This window comes from Podarcis erhardii, assembly GCF_964252035.2.
Source record: "Podarcis erhardii genome assembly, chromosome: 7".
Taxonomy (NCBI): Eukaryota; Metazoa; Chordata; class Lepidosauria; order Squamata; family Lacertidae; genus Podarcis; species Podarcis erhardii.
Genome location: NC_138511.1, coordinates 85,405,925 through 85,420,998, shown reverse-complemented (window position 1 = coordinate 85,420,998; position 15,074 = coordinate 85,405,925). Strand labels below are relative to the sequence as shown.

The window sequence follows — 15,074 nt, the reverse complement described above, 5'->3', positions numbered from 1 at the left end:
ATAAAGGGCTTAAGAAGGAGCAGGAAAACCCACTGATGGGATGAGTGCCTGACCACAGAGCCTAGGACTTGCTGATCAGAAGGTCGGCAGTTCGAATCCCCGCGACAGGGTAAGCTCCCGTTGCTCGGTCCCAGCTCCTGCCAACCTAGCAGTTCGAAAGCACGTCAAAGGGCAAGTAGATAAAGAGGTACTGCTCCGGTGGGAAGGTAAACGGCGTTTCCATGCACTGCTCTGGTTCGCCAGAAGCCGCTTAGTCATGCTGGCCACATGATGCGGAAGCTGTACACCGGCTCCCTCGGCCAATAAAGCGAGATGAGTGCCGAACGCCAGAGTCGGCCACGACTGGACCTAATGGTCAGGGGTCCCTTTACCTTTAAGAAGGTGCAGGAAAACCCACTGATGGGATGAGTGTCTGACAGCATCGCTGTTGACAAATTGGCCTCTTCTTAAAAGCCCCCAATGTTTTGGCAACGGCTTCTCAGCAGTATAATCTTACGTTTCTCCCACCGAGGCCAGGGGTGGAAATCCATCTCCCGCTTCAAACCGCATCAGCCACGAAAACGCAACAGATTTAAAAATTGGGGAGAGGGGCTGCTCACTCTATCTAAGGAACTGCGCCATTTCCCTAACTCTCCCCAAAAAAACATGTGTGCAATTGATTAAGCTCTGAAACCCAGCCGTGGGCTTCTGGGAATCCCTGCCTTCTGTCCTCCCACGTTTGATGGAAAGGCTGCTAAGATAACCATTCTGTCTCGCTGTTGTTCTGCAGAAAAGTGAGATAACCGACAAACACCCACCCCATTAGGACATTTTGCCTCTTGTGGACTCGATGCCCCGAGAGCGTGGTTTGTGGAAACAGGAAAGAGGCGTGGAAATAATCAGTTCAACATTTATTGGAAAGGAAAAACAAAGAAGGAGGTGGGAAATAGAATTCTCTTCTAACAGCACCCTGGGGGCGATTTTTGAATGGAAGGAGATCCTAGAACCATAGAATTGCAGAATTGGAAGGGATCATCAGGGATCATCTAGTTCAACCCCTGTTGGGATCACTTCCTCCCTCCCAGCCCCTGGGGTTATCAACCTTCTTGGGACTGTGGGCACCAGTGGCGTAGCGTGGGTTGTCAGCACCCGGGGCAAGGCAAGTAATTTGCGCCCCCTAACCCGTGGATTTTAGCAGGGGGCAGAGAGCTGGGAGTGCGAGCGAGCGCCCCCCAGATGTTGCGCCCGGTGCAGCCGGCCCCCCCTGCACCCCCCACGCTACGCCACTGGTGGGCACATTGGCCTACCAGAGAAACTGTCATGGGCACTTTGCACACATACCAGGGTTTATTTGTTTATCATTGGGATCAGGAAACACCACAGCCCGGACAAGCTTATTTTTGACAGCAATGAGGACTAATAACTTGCTTTTTTTTAAAAAAAAAAAAAGCTAAGACACGTTTTCTCTACAGAATACACACAGTCCTGTTTTGTTTGTTTTTTGCTGGATGGAGATAGGACCAGGGTAGAAATGCAGATTGGAAAGGGGATCAGGGGGTACCATGAACATACAAGAGGAATTTCCGCCCACCACCGCCCTGGTCTGGAAGTGGGAGGAGTCTGCCATTTGCCTCCCCCGTCCAATCCTCTTCCAGGCTCACAGCACGATGCAAAAGAGGCGTTTCTCGCGGAAGGGGTTCTCCGCAGATGGCACCGGGGTCACCAGAGGGTCCTCCTTGGCGTGGGCTTCGCAGTGGGCCAGGAGGTCGGCCGCTGCCTTGGACACCTGCCACAGAGGGAAAGAGAGTCAGCACTAGTGAGCATGTCTCATATATATATATATATATATATAATTTTATTAGTTTTTTAACATATCATTTTCAACAGTAATTAAACATACTTTTACATCTTATTCCATTTTTTTGACTTCCATCAGTCCTGTCTGAAAATTTTCCATTCTAATCTCTTAGTACAGTGGTACCTCAGGTTACATACGCTTCAGGTTACATACGCTTCAGGATACAGACTCCGCTAACCCAGAAATATTACCTTGGGTTAAGAACTTTGCTTCAGGATGAGAACAGAAATCATGCTCCGGTGATGCAGCGGCAGCAGGAGGAGGCCCCATTAGCTAAAGTGGTGCTTCAGGTTAAGAACTATTTCAGGTTAAGAACACACCTCCGGAACGAATTAAGTACTTAACCCGAGGTACCACTGTATGCATTTCTTATTTTCCCTATTACCGTATTTTTCGCTCTATAAGATGCACCAGACCATAAGACACACCTGGTTTTGGGAGGAGGAAAACAAGAAAAAAAATATTCTGAATCTCAGAAGCCAGAACAGCAAGAGGGATCGCTGCGCAGCGAAAGCAGCAATCCCTCTTGCTGTTCTGGCTTCTGGGATAGCTGCACAGCCTGCATTCGCTCCATAAGACGCACACACATTTCCCCTTACTTTTTAGGAGGGAAAAAGTGAGTCTTATAGAGCAAAAAATACGGTACATTTCAAACTCATAACCAATATCTCTATCTTTTCCTGCTTTGTAACACTTTGTATATTTCTCCTTACATAACTTCTTGCAGTCTTACTAGCGTAATTTGCTGATTACAGTTGCTCTTCAAATAATTCCTATACTTCTTCCAATCTTCTGTAAATCTCTGGTCCTGTGGGTTTCGAATCCTTCCTGTCATTTTGTCCAATTCTGCATAGTCCATTAATTTCGTCTGCCGTTCTTCTTTCGTCGGAACTAGTGAGCACGCCTTTTGCAACACTTAAGCTAGACTACCGCAGGGCAGGCCGGGCTGCCCTTGGAGACTGTTTGGTTGCTTCACCGCACAGAACCGAAACACGGTGTTGTATACATGGAAGTGCACCTCTTGCAGAAGGCGAATAGAGGAGATGGGGAAGCTCACCTTCATCCGGTCGATGTTCACTTCCAGTTTCAGCTGCTCCACCGTCTTCCGTGCCTCTGCAATTTTGGCCATGTTGTTAGACATTATCCCTCACCCGGCTGGAGTGGCTTTGTGGTCAGCAGATGGGCAGAGAGAGAGAGAAAGAGACAGGCAGACAGTAATATTCAGTGGAACCAACTGACCTCTGAGCCCTCTCCTCCTAGATTATGGATAATAATAATAATAATTTATTATTTATACCCCGCCCATCTGGCTGGGCTTCCCCAGCAACTCTGGGCGGCTTCCAACCAAATATTAAAATACAGTAATACATCAAACATTAAAAACCTCCCTAAACAGGGCTGCCTTCAGATGTCTTCTAAAAGTTTGGTAGTTGTTCTTCTCTTTGACATCTGGTGGGAGGGCGTTTCACAGGGTGGGCGCCACTACCGAGAAGGCCCTCTGCTGGGTTCCCTTTAACTTGGCTTCTTGCAGTGAGGGAACCACTGGATCCTGGTATTAAATACCGATTCTGTCCCTCCCCTGTTGATTAGTTGTAGTTTCTGGGTCACCTTCAAAGGTAGCCCCATGTAGAGCACATTGTAGTAGTCCAAACCAGATAACCAGAGCATGCACTACTCTGGCAAGGCAGTCCGCAGGCAGGTAGGGTCTCAGCCTGCGTACCAGATGCAGCTGGTAAACAGCTGCCCTGGACACAGAGTTGACCTGTGCCTCCATCGACAGCTGTGAGTCCAGAATGACTCCCAGGCTGCGCACCTGGTCCTTCAGGGGCACAGTTACCCCATTCAGGACCAGGGAATCCTCCACACCTGCCCGCCTCCTGTCCCCCCAGAACAGTACTTCTGTCTTGTCAGGATTCAACCTCAATCTGTTAGCCGCCATCCAACCTCCAACCGCCTCCAGGCACTCACACAGGACCTTCACCGCCTTCACTGGTTCTGATTTAAAAGAGAGGTAGAGCTAGGTATCATCCGCATATTGATGGATACCCAGCCCAAACCCCCTGATGATCTCTCCCAGCGGCTGCAGGTAGATGTTGAAAAGCATGGGGGAGAGGACAGAACCCTGAGGCACCCCACAAGTGAGAGCCCAGGGGTCTGAACACTCATCCCCCCCCCACTTTCTGAACACGGCTCAGGAGGAAGGAGCGGAACCACTGTATGACAGTGCCTCCAGCTCCCAGCCCCTCTAGACGGTCCAGAAGGATGTTATGGTCAATGGTATCAAACGCCGCTGAGAGATCCAGCAGAACTAGGAAACAGCTAGTTCTAGATCCAGTGACGTTCACAGAAGCCATCAGCAGAGCAAACCACAGCCATTATTGATCTCTCAGAATAAACTGTTGTGAACTTGGGGGGATCAGTCTGGATGATGCCCCAAGCCCCTTCCAATTATTGGGTTCCTGTACCTGATGAGGGCTGGAATCTAACAGAGCAGGTTGCTGAACTGATCGGACAAGTTTCTTTGCAAGACAATGACCATAGCTGGCCACTTAAGTACCCTCATCAACATCCCAAAAGAAGTAGGTTGCAAGAGTGAAAACTGATTATGGCCTCCAGGTTAATGGGTGGGTCTTTCCTAGCTCTTAGGTAGGAGTTGTGTTTGAGAGCTGGGCTGGAAGCTGGAGACACAGAGTCATGCTTGCTCTGTGCCAGATCCAAAGTTGTCATTTTTGTTTTTTGTAGCTAGACAGCATCTTAAAAAGTAGAGGACATCACCTTGCCAACAAAGGTCCGTATAGTAAAAGCTATGGTTTTCCCAGTAGTGATGTATGGAAGTGAAAGCTGGACCATAAAGAAGGCTGATCGCCAAAGAATTTATGCTTTTGAATTATGGTGCTGGAGGAGACTCTTGAGAGTCCCATGGACTGCAAGAAGATCAAAACTCACCATTCTGAAGGAAATCAGCCCTGAGTGCTCACTGGAAGGACAGATCCTGAAGCTGAGGCTCCAAGACTTTGGCCACCTCATGAGAAGAGAAGACTCCCTGGAAAAGACCCTGATGTTGGGAAAGATGGAGGGCACAAGGAGAAGGGGATGACAGAGGACGAGATGGTTGGACAGTGTTCTCGAAGCTACAAACATGAGTTTGACTAAACTGCGGGAGGCAGTGGAGGACAGGAGTGCCTGGCGTGCTCTGGTCCAGGGAGTCACAAAGAGTCGGACACGACTAAACGACTCGGACACGACTAAACGACTAAACAACAACAATACATTTTTATTGTTGTTTTTTTATATTATCAGTTCCAAAAGTTCATCCAACATAACTTCTCATCTTTTACAATATTCCCCAATATCTGCCAATCACCCATTCCCACCACCCTTCTGAGTAATACCCCTCCCCACCTTCTCACTATATAGAAGGGTCTGGTGACTTCTCTTTCAGTGTATCTGAAGAAGTGTGCATGCACACGAAAGCTCATACCTAGAACTAACTTGGTCTTTAAGGTGCTACTGGAAGGAATTTTTTAATTTTGTTTTGAATATTCCCCAAAGTTGTCATTTTTGAGCCATTTTTATGGGAAATCGCAAAAAACAACACTGCCGACATGGGTTGTCATACGTACGGATCTTTCCATACATTTTTTTTCCAGTTTCCGCCCGGAAACTGCTGCCTACTGCAGTATTCTGGATATGTCTGGGAAAATTCTGGATGTATGCCAACACTAATATATGGAGGGATCTTTTTGTGTGTGTGCAAGAGATCCTTTTTGCAAATGCGACACCAGGAGAGATGCAAGTTAAGCGCTGGTTAATTTTTGTGCAGCTTTTAGGAACAAAATAAAATCACAAGTGAGACTGCGTTTTAGGTTGTTAAGATGAGAAACTCAGAGAGGGCAAAGAAATTGACAGATTTCTCTCTCCCTACTAGTCAGGGCTGATGAGAGCTGCAACCTTATAACATCTGCAGAGAGGCAGGTCTCCCCACCCCGCTATAGGCAAAACACCTTGAATAGCACAGGACCGCTAAATCTTACTAAATTAAGTCCTTGGTGAGTTACACAATGTAGATAATGCAGCTCTGAGCATTTGCTTTCTAAAAGCTGATCCCTCTGGGAGCGAAGGCGTTCTTCAGTTAATGAGCCAGAATCAATAGCAGGTTCTTCAATGACTGCCATTTAACTACTCACGCCGGTAGAGGGCAAGGTGCTGTTTCGAAAGCAAAACCAACACAAATCCCTTGTCCAAAGAGCCTATGCCCCAAACTTATAAATACCGTATTTTTCGCCCTATAGGACACACCGGCCCATAGGACGCACCTAGTTTTTTGGGTGGGAAATCAAGGAAAAAAATTTTATTTCCCCCCCAGGTTTGCGCAGCCATCCCCAAGCTAGAAGAGGGAGATGGAGCGCTCCGTCTCCCTCTTCTGCCTTCAGGGACAGCCTCTCTAGCCTCCGTGGGGCAGCGGCTTGCCCTGCTGTCCACGGAGCTTGTGGGGCTGGCAATGGGGAGAAGCAAGCTTGCCTCTCCCCACCTCCAGCCTCCAGACCAGGTCGGGGAATAGCAGGGTGGCGGCGCTCCGCCTCCCCGCTCTCCCCCGAGCTTGTGGGGCTGGCGATGGGGAGAAGCAAGCTTGCTTCTCCCCACCACCAGCCTCCAAACCAGGTCGTGGAATAGCGGGATGGCGGCACTTTGCCTCCCCCCTGTCCCCCGAGCTTGTGGGGCTGCCTGATATCTGCACCAATCGGGATGCAGGCTGCTATCCGCAAGCCTGGAGAGCCCGCGGGGACAGCTTCCTGAAGCCTGGAGAGCGAGAGGGGCCCGTACGCACCGACCCCTCTCGCTCTCCAGGCTTCAGCAAAAGCCTGCATTCGCCCCATAGGACACACACACATCTCCCCTTCATTTTTGGAGGGGGAAAAGTGTGTCCTATAGGGCGAAAAATACGGTACCTTTGGTGAGCAGCCGCAGAGTAGCATTTGAGGTTGTTGTGCTGGGACTTTTCCATTTAATGAAAAGATTGTGTGTGTGTTTCTGTTTAAAGTAAAGGTATAGGGACCCCTGACCATTAGGTCCAGTCGTGACCCACTCTGGGGTTGCGGCGCTCATCTCGCTTTATTGGCCGAGGGAGCCGGCGTACAGCTTCCGGGTCATGTGGCCAGCATGACTAAGCTGCTTCTGGCGAACCAGAACAGCACACGGAAACTCAGTTTACCTTCCCGCCGGAGCGGTACCTATTTATCTACTTGCACTTTGACGTGCTTTCGAACTGCTAGGTGGGCAGGAGCAGGGACTGAGCAACAGGAGCTCACCCCGTTGCGGGGATTCGAACCGCCGACCTTCTGATCGGCAAGTCCTAAGCTCTGTGGTTTAACCCACAGCTCCACCCGCGTCCCGTGTTTCTGGTTGCCTCACCTTAAAAAGGATACTGTGGAGTTGGAAACAGTTCAGAAAAGGGCAAAGAAATGAAGAAAGGTTGCAGTTTGTGGGGCTTTTTAAGAGGAAAGGTGAGTTCAAGGTGACCTGATAGAAGGTTGTAGAATTATGCATGCATGGGAAAAGCAGACAGAAGAAAAGCTTTCCTCTCTCATAAACATTAGAAGTCGTGGACATCGAAGGAAACTGAATGGAGATTCAGGACAGATAAGATGAAGGCCTTCATGCCTGATGATAATAATAATATACCAATGAAAGAAGAATGGCAGACAAAATTAATGGATTACGCAGAATTGGATAAAACGACAGGAAGGATTCGAAACCTGTGAGACCAGAGATTTACAGAAGATTGGAAGAAATATACGAACTATTTGAAGAGCAACTGTAATCAACAAATTACGCTAGTAGGACTGCAAGAAGTTTTGTAAGGAGAAATATATGAAATATTGCAAAGAAAAGAAAGAAGAAAGACTTTAGTTATGAGATTTAAATGTAACAATGAAAGTAAGAAATGTAAATTAAGTGAAAAGATTGGGAAATTTTCAGATGTGATTGATGGAAGTCAAAAAAAATTGTATAAGATACAAGAGTATGTTTAATAATTGTTGAAAATGATATGTTAAAAAACTAATAAAGAAATAAAAAGATAATAATGATGATGATGATGATGATATTTAAACCCTACCCATCTGTCTGGGTTGCCCCAGCTACTCTGGGTGGTGTCCAACACATATAAAACATAATAAAATGTCAAACATAAAAAACTTCCTGATACAGGGCTGCCTTTAGATGTCTTCTCAAAGTTGTGCCGTTCTTTATCTCCTTGTCACATGACGGGAGGGCATTCCACAGGGAGGGCGCCGCCGCCAAGAAGGCCCTCTGCCTGGTCCCCTGAAATTTCACTTCTCACAGTGAGGGAACCACCAGAAGACCCTCGGAAGAGGACCTCAGTGTCCGGGCTGGATGATGGGGGTGGAGACTGTGGAACTGGCTGCCACAGGAGACAGTGGTGGCCTCCAAGGTGGATTGCTTTAAACAAGGATTGCATAAATTCATGAGGGAGACGGCTGTCAACGCCTACTGGCCATGATGGCTGTGCTCTGCTGTGTGACACTTTTGATACAAAGCTCTTGTGCTTAGAAGACATCTGAAGGCAGCCCTGTTCAGGGAAGCTTTTAATGTTTGATGCATTACTGTATTATAATATTTTGTTGGAAGCTGCCCAGAGTGGCTGGGGAAGCCCAGCCAGATGGGCGGGGTATAAATAAATTATTATTATTATTATTATTATTATTATTATTATTATTATTATTATTATTATTATTATTATTATTAGATGGTGACAGCAGTCGCGAAATTAAAAGACACCTGCTTCTTGGGAGAAAAGCAATGACAAACCTAGACAGCATCTTAAAAAGCAGAGACATCACCTTGCCAACAAAGGTCCATATAGTTAAAGCTATGGTTTTCCCAGTAGTGATGTATGGAAGTGAGAGCTGGACCATAAAGAAGGCTGATCGCCGAAGCATTGATGCTTTTGAATTATGGTGCTGGAGGAGACTCTTGAGAGTCCCATGGACTGCAAGAAGATCAAACCTCTCCATTCTGAAGGAAATCAGCCCTGAGTGCTCACTGGAAGGACAGATCCTGAAGCTAAGGCTCCAATACTTTGGCCACCTCATGAGAAGAGAAGACTCCCTAGAAAAGACCCTGATGTTGGGAAAGATGGAGGGCACAAAGAGAAGGGGACGGCAGAGGATGAGATGGTTGGACAGTGTTCTCGAAGCTACCAGCATGAGCTTGACCAAACTGCGGGAGGCAGTGGAAGACAGGAGTGCCTGGGATGCTCTAGTCCATGGGGTCACGAAGAGTCAGACACGACTAAACGACTAAACAACAACAATTATTATTATTATTATGGATGCTGCTTGCAGGATCTGTGAGTTGGAGATGCTGCGCTGGATGAATTTTGTTCAAATGCCTTAATTAACAGCGCTGCAACAACAGTGGTGTCCACACCGTCTGCCTCTGCAAGGTCCACCCGCCCTGAGAGTTTAATAGTTTCATAAAGGAAACAGACCGAAAGAGAGAGGCGCGAGTAGATGAAGGGGAAGCTGAACAGCTGGGCGTGACTGAGGAACAGCAGGAAGCCCAGAGGCTGAGCCACGATCCAAGAGAAAAGGGAATTAGCTACACGGCAGGAGCAGCAAGAGGGTCGTGGGGGGCAAATGCAACTCGTTAGCCCCCTTCCTTCCACCTCCAGGCGCTCCTGACCCCTCACATCAGCCATGCTCAAAGCCCTCGGCTAATTGAGAAGCTCCCTGCAAGGGAGAAGGGAACGTTTGGGCACAAGGAGATGATAAAAGTATGTGGGAACATGAGGGGGGGGGGCTCCATTGTGTGCAGGAAAAGTGTAATAGGGGAGGGACAGAATCGGTATTTAATACCAGGATCCACTACTGAGACCCCTCCCTGCCCGCAGACTGTCTCGCCAGAGTGGTGCATGGTCTAGTTATCTCCCGCTTGGATTACTACAATGCGCTCTATGTGGGGCTACCTTTGAAGGTGACCCAGAAACTGCAATTAATCCAGAATGCGGCAGCTAGACTGGTGACTGGGAGCGGCCACTGGGACCATATAACACCAGTCCTGAGAGATCTGCATTGGCTCCCAGTATGTTTCCGAGCACAATTCAAAGTGTTGGTGCTGACCTTTAAAGCCCTAAATGGCCTCGGTCCTGTATACCTGAAGGAGCGTCTCCACCCCCATCGTTCTGCCCGGACGCTGAGGTCCAGCGCCGAGGGCCTTCTGGTGGTTCCCTCACTACGAGAAGCCAAGTTACAGGGAACCAGGCAGAGGGCCTTCTCGGTGGTGGCGCCCGCCCTGTGGAACGCCCTCCCACCAGATGTGAAGGAAATAAGCAGCTATCTTACCTTTAAAAGACATCTGAAGGCAGCCCTGTTTAGGGAAGTTTTTAATGACTGATGTTTTAATGTATTTTTAATCTTTTGTAGGAAACTGCCTAGAGTGGCTGGGGAAACTCAGCCAGATGGGTGGGGTATAAATAATAAATTATTATTATTATTATTATTATTATTATTATTATTATTATTATTAACCTCTGAAGTATAGAAAAAGCCAGCAGTGCCTCTGAGCATGGGCAGAGTCATTCCGCTGCCCACCAAGCAACTCGCGCCATGATTCAAGCCAGCCGGCGTACATAACCCGGGACAGGGTTGAAGAATGTGGCTCCCACACAGCCCAGCTCATTTGCTGGGGGGTTCGGAGTCACGAGGAGTGAGGAATTCAGGATTTGCGGACATAAGGTGAGGGGCGGGTTTTGAGCCAAGTGGGTTTTCCAGTGGTCTGCTGCAGAGCAGCCGAAGCACTAAGCAAGAGGGCCTCTGAGCATGTGCAGAGTGCACCTGTGAATGCAAAGGGCAGCTTACATGGGGAGGCCACGGGTGTCTCAGCCTGGTGCCCTCCAGATTATTTAGACTACAGCTGTTGGCTGGGATGATGGGGCTTGTAGTCCAAAACATACCTGTAGGTCGGAGATGCTATGATTCCTCACCTGCTTTTCCTCCCTCCCTGTGGAGGCACCAACTCACTGCAGTGCCCGCCCATGCCAGCTGTGCCCAAAGCCCTTTTGAGCTTGACAGCTGCTGCCGAGGGAGAAAGGAGGTCCCTCATCTTAGATCTACACAGGTAAATATCAGGAGGGGAATGAGCTCTTGTAAGGCAAGAAGGTGGACCCAGGCAACGTCTCTCTCCCCGTCGTATCTCACGACCATGGTTAAACCACCTGGATTTTTTAAAAGACACGGACTAGGAGATCCAGTGCACCATATTGCGGCAGGTATAATTGGCAAGTCATTTCCTGGATTCGGGTGCAAAGTTCAATGGAGAAGATCCATACCATGGCTCCTAAGAAAGGGGATCTTATTCTATGTACCAAGCCAGACCATTAGTCCATCTAGATCAATAGTGTTCACACGGACTCGGGGGGTTCAGGAAGAGGTCTTTTCCTAGCCCTACATGCTGTCGGGGATCGAACCTGAGAACGTCTGCCTGCAAAGCAGATTGCTCTGCCGCTGAGCCCTTCCACCTTGAGGGCATCGCACTCTCCTGGCCTCAGTTCTACCACCTGTTAAATGGGCGCAATAGTGACTTAAACAGACGTTTTGCCTTTTAAAAGGGATCTCTGAGTATTAAGAGTAAAATCACAACAGCGGAGCATCTGTTAAATAGTTATAGCTAGCTGTTTGTGGTTCATTGCCCCTCTGCCTTATAAGAAAGCAAAAAGGTGTTAGCCCAAGAGAACTTTACAAAGAGGAATCTAGCTCATGAAAAAGCCAACTTTTCAAACCTACATCTCCATATGGATGAGCAAAGCTGGAGATATTTTGTTTGTATGGAGAAGGAAGCCCTCTCTCTTTGCAGCCATGAACAGTGCAGTCCTGTGGATGCCTACTCTAAAGTAAGCTGCAGAAAACGTGTAGAGGATTGCAGTCTAACAGTGCATTCCTAACCACATCTCCCCAGAAAGAAGTATTGTTGAATTCAATGGGGCTAACTCCTAGGTGCGCTTGGTGTGCAGTTATCAAGCATTGCTTGCATGTCATTTTGTATTTTGAATTCTGCCTCATATACAGTATTGCAAATATTTTTATTTCCTGCCAACCCACACTACCCTTGTATAATCTGATTGCCTGCAAAAGAGAGAGAGAGTGCATGGAGAAGCATTGTGATTTTTGGTTCCAGCAGGGAATTTCAACGTGAAAAGTGAAAGAAAAGGTTAGATGAGACAGGGAAGATCTACCAAGAAGACCTAACTCGGAGAACCAGATGCATTTGGGGGAGAAGCGAGGATTTAAAACGTACCTCCTCAAAGGTGCAGGAACCACCTACCTTGGCCAGATCCAACGCCAAGTCAATCCTCACGCAATCAGAATCACTTCAGAGCAATAAGCCTCTCGCCCAACCCAGCCTTTTGCCTTGCCTCTCCCCAGCCTAGGACAGCTCCGGGTTCGAAAGGAGGCAAGCAAGGGAGAACTCTGGCTGTTACCTGTTGTCTACGGCCGTCCTTGCAGAGCAAAGTGGCTCCTCTCCACTGTCTCTGGTCGGAATGAGCAGCTGCCGCCACCTGGGGCACCGGGAGCCGCAGGAAAGCAGGCAGGGAGGGGAAGAAGGGAGGGAGGCGCCTCCCAGCCCACCCCTGGGAGACACAGTTTCAAAGGAAGGCAGCGTGTAGGGAGAGGGGGTGGAAGGGAAAGCAGGCCCAAGCCCTTCGGAGAGAACTGGCTTGGATTTCAGGTGTCTGAGGTCTGAAGGGCATCAGAAGATCCTGTTTGGACCAGGCCAATAGTGATTCAGTCCAGCATCCTCTTCTTGCGGCAGCCAGCTACATGCCTGTGGAAAGCCTGCAAGAAAGGATCAGAGCACAAGAGGAACTCTCCCTTCCTGGGGTTTTCAGCAACTGGTACCCAGAAGTGTTGGTGCTGACCTTTAAAGCCCCTAAACGGCCTCAAAGGCCCAGTATACCTGAAGGAGCATCTCCACCCCCATCGTTCAGCCAAGACACTGAGGTCCAGCACCGAGGGCCTTCTGGCGGTTCCCTCATTGCAAGAAGTGAGGTTACAGGGAATCAGGCAGAGGGCCTTCTCGGTGGTGGCACCCGCCCTGTGGAACACCCTCCCACCAGATGTCAAGGAAATAAGCAGCTATCCTTTTATTTTCTCCTCCACATATCGAGTCACGTTTATTACAAAGATTTTTTAAAAAACCAAAACAATAAATGACAGTCTGAATACAAGTTTCCTGGTATTCATTCCTGGTATATTGCACTTGAAAATCAATGACAAACCTAGACAGCATCTTAAAAAGCAGAGACATCACCTTGCCAACAAAGGTCCGTATAGTTAAAGCTATGGTCTTCCCAGTAGTGATGTATGGAAGTGAGATCTGGACCATAAAGAAGGCTGATCGCCGAAGAACAGATGCTTTTGAATTCTGGTGCTGGAGGAGACTCTTGAGAGTCCCATGGACTGCAAGAAGATCAAACCTCTCCATTCTGAAGGAAATCAGCCCTGAGGGCTCACTGGAAGGACAGATCCTGAAGCTGAGGCTCCAATACTTTGGCCACCTCATGAGAAGAGAAGACTCCCTGGAAAAGGCCTTGATGTTGGGAAAGATGGAGGGAACAAGGGGGCGACAGAGGACAAGATAGTTGGACAGTGTTCTCGAAGATATGAACATGAGTTTGACCAAACTGCGGGAGGCAGTGGAAGACAGGAGTGCCTGGCGTGCTCTGGTCCATGGGGTCACGAAGAGTCGGACGCGACTAAACGACTAAACAACAAAAACCTCCCTGAGCTGTCAAGTTGAGAGGATACATTCAGGCATAATATTTGTAACATTTAACTTTAGAGATGTGCCCCCCCCCCCATATCCGTAACATACTGCTGCATCACACTGTTGACACATGTTCAGCTTGTGGTCCACTAAGACTCCTAGATTCTTTTCACATGTGCTACTGGCAAGCCAGGTGTCCCCCCCCCCCCCCATATCACATATCTGTGCAGCTGATTCTTCCTCCCCCCCCCCATCCACAGTTTCTGCAGAGGAACCTCGTAAAGGCTGGGAAGGATGACTATAACATAAAGAACACGGTAGAGAAATGATAATAAAGCATTTCTGGATTTTTTAATTGCATGCAATGTCAACTTGCATCCATGTGGAGGCAGCATAAAGCAAGAGAACGATGCCATCGTAAATCCTAGACTCTTCAAGGTTCCCTCTTGCCACTGTAATTTGCCACAAAGATGCGGGTCAACCCTGTTCGCCAACCTGGTTCCCCTTCCAGCTGTTTTGAGCTACAACTCCCTGGGGCTCGTGATGAGAGTTGTAGTCTGAAATATCTGGGAGTGGCACTGGGTTGGCGAAGGTTCTGCGAATCCCAAATCTTGCTCCTCAAAAAATGGAGCTGGGTTTATTGAAATCTCTCCCCGCCGCCCCCAAAGCCAACCCAGGCTCATATTGGACCAGGATGTTTTCGACTAATACATCCACAAATGCTTGTGTTGGAATTGTACTAGTGAGACTTGGGTTCAAATTGTTGCTGCGAAAAAAATTCTGCGAGGCCTCTTTTCCCTCAGCTTGACCTACCTCGTAGGGTTGTTGTGAAGACGGCAAGAGCTACCTAGAGTAAAGGCAGGCTAGGAGAGAACAATATGGTCATGTACTCTGCCTTTCTAAAATATCTCCCCCCCCCCCTTTTTTTTGGTCAAACCATCTGCATTCCATGCAAAATTATCTCCTGTGAGATCATTGCCCCTTGCAAAATCATCTCCGTCCTACAGAGCGATATATTTTTAGATGCTTTTTATCCTGTCCAGTGGTCGATCTTCTGTTTTGAATTATGGAACTGTTGCAATGTATTTACCAAATGTCAGTATGGATTCCTATTATTCGATTGCATTTGAATTATTACACTTTGATTTAAGAACACACACACAAAAAAAACCTCTGTCGCCTGGAGCTTTGCTCCCCAGGTAGTGCATTTAGGATCGCAGCTCGACCCTGGTGTTAGGAACGTAGTGATCTGGCCCATGCCAAAAAAGAAAAGAAAAAGCCTTGTTGCTGGATCAGGGCCAAGGGATATCGAGTTCAGCCCCTGTTGCCAAACAAGGTGTCTCAGGGAAGCCTGGAAACAGAACTTGGGCACAACAGCACTCTCCTGGTTGGGTTCCAGAAACAGACTGCCCAGCTCGATCTATGTTTATATATAACACACACATATATA

At 48.2% G+C, this 15,074-nt stretch overlaps 1 protein-coding gene across 2 annotated transcripts; it reads right to left on the bottom strand.

The window, feature by feature from the left end:
• Positions 1–875: 875 nt before the first annotated feature.
• GNG8 (G protein subunit gamma 8) lies at positions 876–12,446 on the bottom strand. 2 transcript variants are annotated; one of them, XM_081869905.1, is made up of 4 exons: positions 12,339–12,446; positions 2,895–3,001; positions 1,267–1,765; positions 876–1,091 (listed from the first exon to the last, which is right to left on the bottom strand). In XM_081869905.1, the coding sequence occupies exons 2-3, from the start codon at positions 2,976–2,978 to the stop codon at positions 1,637–1,639; spliced, it is 213 nt and encodes a 70-aa protein (XP_081726031.1). In that variant the 5' UTR covers positions 2,979–3,001; positions 12,339–12,446; the 3' UTR covers positions 876–1,091; positions 1,267–1,636. The 2 variants fall into 2 exon arrangements, with proteins under 2 accessions (XP_081726031.1, XP_081726030.1); XM_081869904.1 differs by having other exon boundaries at positions 12,182–12,403.
• Positions 12,447–15,074: the final 2,628 nt, after the last annotated feature.